Source organism: Thamnophis sirtalis, unplaced genomic scaffold, assembly GCF_051295495.1.
Source record: "Thamnophis sirtalis isolate CommonGarterSnake01/CBP01778 unplaced genomic scaffold, rThaSir2_p1.2 scaffold_4, whole genome shotgun sequence".
NCBI classification, from domain to species: domain Eukaryota; kingdom Metazoa; phylum Chordata; class Lepidosauria; order Squamata; family Natricidae; genus Thamnophis; species Thamnophis sirtalis.
The window spans coordinates 104,060,592-104,068,511 of NW_028261384.1; the positions used below are offsets into that span (position 1 = coordinate 104,060,592).

At 41.3% G+C, this 7,920-nt stretch overlaps 1 protein-coding gene across 2 annotated transcripts in view; it reads left to right on the top strand.

Annotated features, from left to right (window-relative positions):
• The window catches only part of LOC106538486 (G protein-activated inward rectifier potassium channel 1), a 28,830-nt gene extending 24,442 nt beyond the window's left edge, over nt 1-4,388 (top strand). The window contains exons 3-4 of one of the 2 annotated variants that reach the window (XM_087713637.1): nt 508-1,131; nt 3,271-4,388. In XM_087713637.1, the coding sequence (XP_087569763.1) occupies nt 508-1,112 (605 nt within the window). In that variant the 3' untranslated portion in view covers nt 1,113-1,131; nt 3,271-4,388. Of the gene's footprint in view, nt 1-507 lie in introns of both variants that reach the window. The other variant, XM_087713636.1, reaches the window with a different exon arrangement.
• Nucleotides 4,389-7,920: the final 3,532 nt, after the last annotated feature.

Here is a 7,920-nt window from a genome sequence, read left to right on the forward strand (position 1 = left end):
CCCATTGTGAAGGAAAATATTTGGGAAGTGATGGACTGAGTTGGGTCCAGAAGATGGTCGTTGTATGTGAGAGTAGTAGGAGAATTCCTGCCAAGATTGTTCTACCATTTCCATTCCATACAGAATATAGAAGGAAATCCATATATTAAAGATACGGGTTTAATTGCATGTCTCATCTAAAGCTCTTTCCCAGGACGTTAATTTTTTATCACAACATTAATGTTTTAATTATAGAGTGGTTTTTGTAATTACTATTTTTATGGTTTTATTGTACACTGCCCAGAGTCACATTTTTGAGATGGGGTAGCATAACAATATGATATATAGATATGTCCAAATATACCCTACTTACTGTAGCTTGCATTTTCTGCTCCGCCCACAAGGACGATGGTGTCTTCCCACAAAGCAGAGTTGCGGGAATAACAAAGATCCTTTGAAAATCTAGGCTGAATGGCATTTGTCATTTACAAACCTAACTTTGGTTCCTTTACTATTTCCTTATCTTAGGAATGACGTGCCAAGCCAGAACCTCTTACACAGAAGACGAAGTCCTTTGGGGCCACCGGTTCCTCCCTGTGATGTCACTGGAAGATGGCTTTTTCCGTGTGGACTATTCCCAATTTCATTGCACCTTTGAAGTTCCAACTCCTCCCTATAGTGTGAAAGAGCAGGAAGAGAATTTGGCTCTCCCGTCGCCTCTGAACACCCCTACTGGGAGTCATAGGAGTCGGCGGGAAAAGATCTCCTCGCTTGACTGTCTGGAGTTTTTTGAAGAGAAGAGCAACCGTCTTCCCAGCAAATTTCAGAAGCTTTGTACTGGGAAGGGGGACCTCCAGAGGGGCATCCCAAGTCTTTGCTCCACCAGTGTTGAAAAAGCTTGCAGCACTGGTGACCTCTTGAAAATCCAGCAGATCAGTTCTGTCTGCAACATGGAGGAGGAAGGTGAAAAGCTGAAGTTGGCTGCCTTCAAAACGAAATCAGAGCTCCTGGCTCGTTCCACTGGGAACCTCGAATTCCAACAGAGACCTCAACTCTTGCATACCCTGGGGGCAAGATTGGAGGATCATTTGCCTGCCAAGTTACGAAAAATGAATTCAGGGCTTTTCTCTTAAAAGAGCAGACAGACAACAGGTTGCATTTTAAACTTCTAAAAATTTTCACAATGTTGTTAGGAAGAAGATTCTGACAAAGCTGATCTGTGCTGCTATGCCAATTCAATTTCATAACTGCAGTTTAAAAACCAAAATAATTTCAATCAAGAATCATTGGTAATAAAATGACGTGGTAAGAAGGGATATATAGTGGGTGAAAGTTAGGTGAAACTATATTCTGTTATGTATACATTATTTGTTTTGTTTTTATTTTTAAGTTCTATCCTGTTGAAGCATGCTTGTTTATTAGTGTTCATTTTGGGATTTCCTCTTTGGAAAAATAGACTGGAAACAGATAATATAAAGCAAAAATACTTCCATGTGTATTCTGGATGTCATTCTGTCTCCATCTGAACAGCTGCACAAATTTTACGGACATGAGGAACCAGGCAAAAGCATCTCCAGGGGGGCAGGTTTAAAAAAAATATATGAAAATAGAGGTCCTTGCAACATGATAATCTGCTGTTGCTTTCCTTATTTTAACTAAAGCATTGGGTCCTGCAGACATTTTGGGGATCCAGGCATGTAGCAGGATTACTGTTGGACTTTAGAAATTTGGATCCTTTATTTTTCAAGAATCAGTGCTAAAAGCAAGGAACTCATAAACTATGATGGTACAGACCTGTTTCTGCAAAAGCACCATTTCAATATTGAGAAGGATGCCTTCTTGACTTTCTTGCAGCAAAGATAATTATTGGGGTTGTATAAAAAGATAAGAATCCCTAATCCTTGGGGTCCCTAATCCTTGGGCTGTAGCCCACTACTGGGCTGTGGTCCATTCGGAGCCGAGCTGTGGAAGTGGCAAGTGCGCACACACATGAAAGCTCCATTTGTGCAAGTGATGGGCACACATGTCCGCTGCTTGTGCAAATGGAGCTGAGTTGTGCTTGCCTGTCACTCATACAGAACCATCCTCTCTCCCCGCCCCCCCGGTCTGCAAAGCCGGAAAGGTTTGGGAATGCTGTCCTGAGTGAGTGCTGGTATTTTACTTGGCAACGTTACACAACTGGGTATGCATCTCCATTTACTGCTAAGCTATATCTCCCTGCATCTCTTACTGTTGGCTATATTGTCCAATGGTGTTGGAAACCAAGAGTGAAGATTGCAACTGCAATCATGTTACTGAAGCCACCTTCTTGACTTTTTTTGATACTAACCCTCTTCCATGGACTCTTCTGGTTCAGAATCCTCTCAAAACATACATCTCTGTCCCATTTTTGTCTTAAAAGCTTTCAGGGTCATCATCTGCTTGGTGCTTTGGCCTGAATTTTTAGCACTGGTTATTTAATTTTCCTGACCTTTTTTTTTTACACATGGTAGCTTTAGGGAATGAAGACAAGGAGCGTTCTTCAAACCTCAAGCCTCTGGATCTGAATGTAGTCAGGGCTGACGTAGTACCTAGATGTCACTAGGAATTACCCTCTTGTTCATCTGCCCTAGAAAAGGAGGCTATCAAAGGGAAGGTGGCCATTTGAATTTACAAGACAATTGGAATTGCCAATGCCAAGGATTAAGTCTATGTTGGAGCATTGTGGGAAACGGAATGGCTACCCGCTGTTGCCAGATGAGACTACTGAGGTGAAGGGTTGTCAGTGCCTGCTACTTTTACTTGGCTTAGGTCTAATTCAGACTTGAAGCTAACAGAAGACTTAAGCTGTTTTCACTTTTTATTACTACCCTATAGCACACCAAGAACCAGTTTGGTGTAGTGATTAAGGCATCAAGGCTAGAGACCAAGAGATGATGAGTTCTAGCCTCCCCACAGACACCTTAAGTATAAAGTCAGCTGGGTGACCTTGGGCCAGTTGTGTTCTTTCAGTCTCAGGAATGGGGCAATGGCTCACCTCTTCTGAAATCTTGCCAAGTAAAATCCAAGGGCTTGTTCAGACAGTCACGAAGAATCACAGCACAGAATAACAGAATCTGATTCCTCCCTCTAAATATGCTCAATGCAGATGAAACAGGTGGCGCCATGCCTCATGGTGATCACTATAGCTATGGATGAAGCTGCGGTCAAACGTTCCCCTTTTGCAACAGCGCCAGCCTAACTGTTGCAGATTTCTTTTTTCCTTTCTGATGTCTTATTTTCCTCACTTTTCCTTTTCCATCTTCCTAACAGTGTATGCGGGTTTCCACAGCTGGGGAATAAGCCAGTCTCCTCCGAGAGCTGCCCTTGAGATGGGTGAGATGAGATTCCTGTCGTTATTTTCATGGGTGTTCTGAAGATGCTGAGCTGACAAAAGTTGGATTTGGGAATGACTGTATGAACTCTTTTCCTGGGTGTGAAGTTTCTTCCTTTGGGAGATTCCTCACAATCTCAGGCTTTGAACTTTTCAGAGGTGGTAATGGGCTGGTTTGGGTGTTCAGGTTAAATTAGGAAAGTGCGGAGATTCCTTCGGATGGTGTCTCAGTTCCTAGTGACTGTGTAGAATCATCTTTGACCTCATGTGGAAGCCGTTCCTCTATTGCTTACAACTGGGATTTTTGGGGGGGCTTCCTAGTCTAACCTTCCCAGTCTTGGCCATCCCTCATGATATTTCATCCAACCACGAATCAGGCTCAACCTGCATAGCTTTCCTGGGATGAGCCAAGGTCAATTAGGAGCTGCCACTTGCTAAGGGCTAAGCACATATAAACCTCATAAAGGGTGAGGATTCCAATGGTGAGGGGACATAAGAATCACTCCCAAAGACAGACTTCTGAGCCTTATTGAATCAGGCAGTAGCAGCAGCCAAAGTCATCTCACAGAAAGACTTTCCTCATGATGGGAGTTGCATGGCAGACTCTGATGATGTCGAACAAAGTCAGTTTTTATCCCTCCCCAAAGGGACAAATGATTTCCAAAAAGGGTAACCCTGTTTGTCTGAATCAGTGTAAAATAACTGATGTGGAATCCCAGGAAGGCTGTGCGGGGAGAAGTTGCTTCTTTTACAATCCCTTTTAGGTAGAAATGCCTCCAGAACATCTAATGTTGAATGATTTTGACTGTGTCAGAATGGAAAAGTTGGTACATGAATGAAACCTATCATACTATCTGTAGTGAATTAATTTAATTTCCATTCAATTTTAATTCAATTTAAACTCCACCCAGTCTGGGACTCCTTTGTTCATATGCCACCCAAAAGAGGTCTGAAAATGCGTCTAAATTCTTGAAATAGAAGCGGTATTTTTTTCATTTCATTCCATTTGTTTCTTTCTTGCATTTAATGCTATTTAACGTTTCTATTCCATTACTACTAATTCAAGGGAAACTACTCTGCTTCCAGAATTGACATATCTGTTGTCCTATTTAGCCATTTGTTAGAATGAAAAGGCTTGGGATCCAACCCAAAAAAACAAAAATAATTTCAGCCAAAGGCCAAAATTATAGGAAGTGAAGCAAAGGGGAGGAATTTTTCACAGACCACGGGAGAAATCTCTGCAGCATTCCCCTGGGAAACAAAATGTTTGCCCCAAAGTGACTTTTATATACTGTATGTACTTAGAATTATCCCACCTGTAAAGCCATCTGGCAAGTCAAGGGAGGATGTGAGCCTCGATTGTCTTGTTTCCAGGCCAACTTCAACCCCTACACTTGTTTGCACTGCATGTCTCTTCCATTCTCATGAAAACTGGTTGAGCTACATAAAGGAAGAGAAATATGGGTTCTAAATGCCCCTCTAAATCACTGGTAGATTGGGGGTGTAATTTTTCCCCTCCCAAACTAAAATAATGTCCATGACAAGAACTTCCCCAATTTTATGCCCTTCAACTGTGTTAAGCTAAGTGTTAAGTCTCACCATCTTTAGCCAGCAAGCAAACTGCTGTGCTGACTGTAAATGATGAGAGCTGGTACGTTGAGGGGCATCACTTGGATTAAACTGGATCATAACATCAGAGGCATCAGCTAAATGCCCTGGATCAGGTAAAAAGATCAAGACGTGCCTGTGTGTGCAAAAACAAGGAAAGGCAAGAGAGAGATAAATTATACATTTAACTGACAGGCATAAAGCTAGCTTGAAGAAACAGGTGCATCCATGGGGGAGTCAGAAAGGTCAAGAGGGCACCTGCATGGATAGAAACAAAGGCAGACTTTTGATTATGCAGTCATGTCATCTTGAGTAGAGAGAGAGGAAGGAGGGAGGGAGAGGCAGAGAAACTCTCGCCTCAGAGACACAGACAGGTAGGGCCATGATGGCGAACCTATGACATGCATGGCACAGGTGGCATCTCTGAGGGCATGCAAGCCGTTGCCCTTCGTCAGCTGCAGCACGCATGCACCAGCCAGGTGATTTTCGGCCTTAAAAGGGCCGGGGGAGGCTGCTTTCGTGTTCCCCGGGCTTCAGGAAAGCCTCTGAAGACTGGGGAGGGCAAAAAATGGGCCTACCGGAAGTTCAGAAACAGGCAATTTCCGACTTCCGGAGGGCCTCCAAGGGGCCCAGGAAGACTTGTTTTCACCCTCTCCAGGCTTCAGGAGGGCGGGGGGGGGGGTCGTGCACACATGCACAGGGGGTGGGGCAGGAGGGAATCATATGTGCATGTGCGGGGGGCGCGCACGGGGGATTGAATTATGGGTGCATAATTCATAATTCTAAACTCAGACTGAATTGTTTCAGGCCTTCCTTTTGGCATTCCACCCTTGTTCTGCCCTTTCCCGTTTTTTGTTACTCTTGCTGTTTTTCAGCATACAGCAGATGACTGCACCCCACTCTAAGCATTTAAGGAAATGTGCCCTAATCAATCCGTGTTCTCTCTCTCTCTCCCTCTCTCTCTCTTCCTCCCTCCCTCCCTCCCTCCCTCCGTGTGTGTGTGTGTGTGTGTGTGTGTGTTTAATATGACAAATTCCAGAGGGGTTGCAAGGCAAGTCTGTTTCAGCAAAATAACAGAGATTTGAGCCATGTAAAACAACAACAACAACAACAACAACAACAGATTTATTGCAATTTGCCATCAAGGCTTTTGTCATAATAAATCTGTCGGTTTATGAGAGACCACAATAATTTCTTTTAAACCTTCCTCCCTCCCTCCCCCCCCCCCTTTCCATGGATCCTCAGCAGCTAAAGTATCTGCTGCCAATCAGGCACTTCTTGCACTGGCGATGTGCTTTTTATAAATGTGGCAACTCATTTATTATTAGTAGTATTAGTGTGAAATATTCTTTACAATTGTAATAAAAAGAGGAACAGAGAGGGGAAAAAATAAATAAATCCCCCTAAATTAAAGAGAAGAGAAAAGATTAACAGTCATTGGAAAATTAGTAAAAAGTTCCTTTTATGGTAGGAAGGGAAAAAGGAAGGAAGAAAAAAGTAAAAACAATTCCCAACCTGTAAGATTATAGAAATCCATCTTGCTAAAGGATTTTTTAAAAATAATACTATATAGCTGGTGAGGTGCGCCCTCTGGTGATAATGTGTGAAATGGCAGCAATCAAATTGTATATATATACCGGTATATAAAATATATGATATATATGTACTCCAAGACCAAAGACATGACAGGAAAAAAGAGTATTCTATTTCTGGCAACAATAAAGCAATGTAAGTCCTGTTCCTACATAAAATGTCAGAATCTACAGAAGTATTACCTGAATATTGCCAAATGATGGGAAACCACCTTCCCTTTCAGACAGCTGCAGGGATTTTCTTGTTTTAGACCATATCACCTATTTCCTCAAATAAGTCTGACTATTCTCACCTCTATGGAGACTTTTCCCCTCCTGTTTTATTGCCTTCTACACAGGTAGACCTTGACCTCCGACCATAATTGAGCCCAACTTTTTTGCTGCTAAGAAAGACAGTTGTTAAGTGAGGTTTCCCCCATTTTATTATCTTTCTTGCCACAGTTGTTGAGTGAATCACTACAGTTGTTAAATTAGTAATATGAGTCTTAAGTGAATCTAGCTTTCCCATTAGCTTGTCTGAAGGTTGCAAAAGGGGATTATATGACTCCGGGACCCTGCAACCATCAAAAATACATGGCAGTTGCCAAACATCTGAATTTTTTAAAAACAGTTTATACATTTTTTTCTTTACATGCATAAGTGCTTTGTGAATAGTATATTGTCTGCATCAATTTGCTTACCTAGTAGTACTTTTCCAGTTCCTAATTTCTCCCTCTGTTATTCAACCATTGATAAAACAAGCCCCATGTTTGAAAATAATCTGTATCTTCTTTTTCTTTTACCTTTAATGTCAATCTGTTCATTTCTGCACAGTCTAGTATTTTTCTAATTGCATTTTCTTCAGTAGGTATTTCTTCATTTTTCCAGCGCTATGCAAATACGATTCTTGCTGCTGTCAAAACATGCAATATGAAATATATATTCCCTTTATCATACTTTTCTGAGACTATACCTAACAAAAATATTTTTGTCTTATAATCTATATGCTACTTTAATATTTTTTCTAACCATGTATGTATTTTTGTCCATTTTTTTTTTACTTTTGCACATGTCCACCACATGTAATAAGATGTGCCTGGTATCTGATTAAATTTCCAACATTTGGCAGACATGTTTTCAAACATCTTTGCTAATCTCACCGGTGGTCAGTGCCATCTATAGAACATTTTATACAGGTTTTGTTTATAAGAAGTTGCCATTGTGAACTTACAGTTTCTTTCCCATATTTTTTTTGCCATTTGTCAAATTATATAGTGTATCCAAAAGTTTTTGACCATACTATCATTGCCTCCTTTATCGGTTCATCTTCCATTTTAAGCTTAATAAGAAGTTGTATATTTTCTTTATTAACTTTTCATCTACCGCTAATATTATTTGATCAAATGTTGT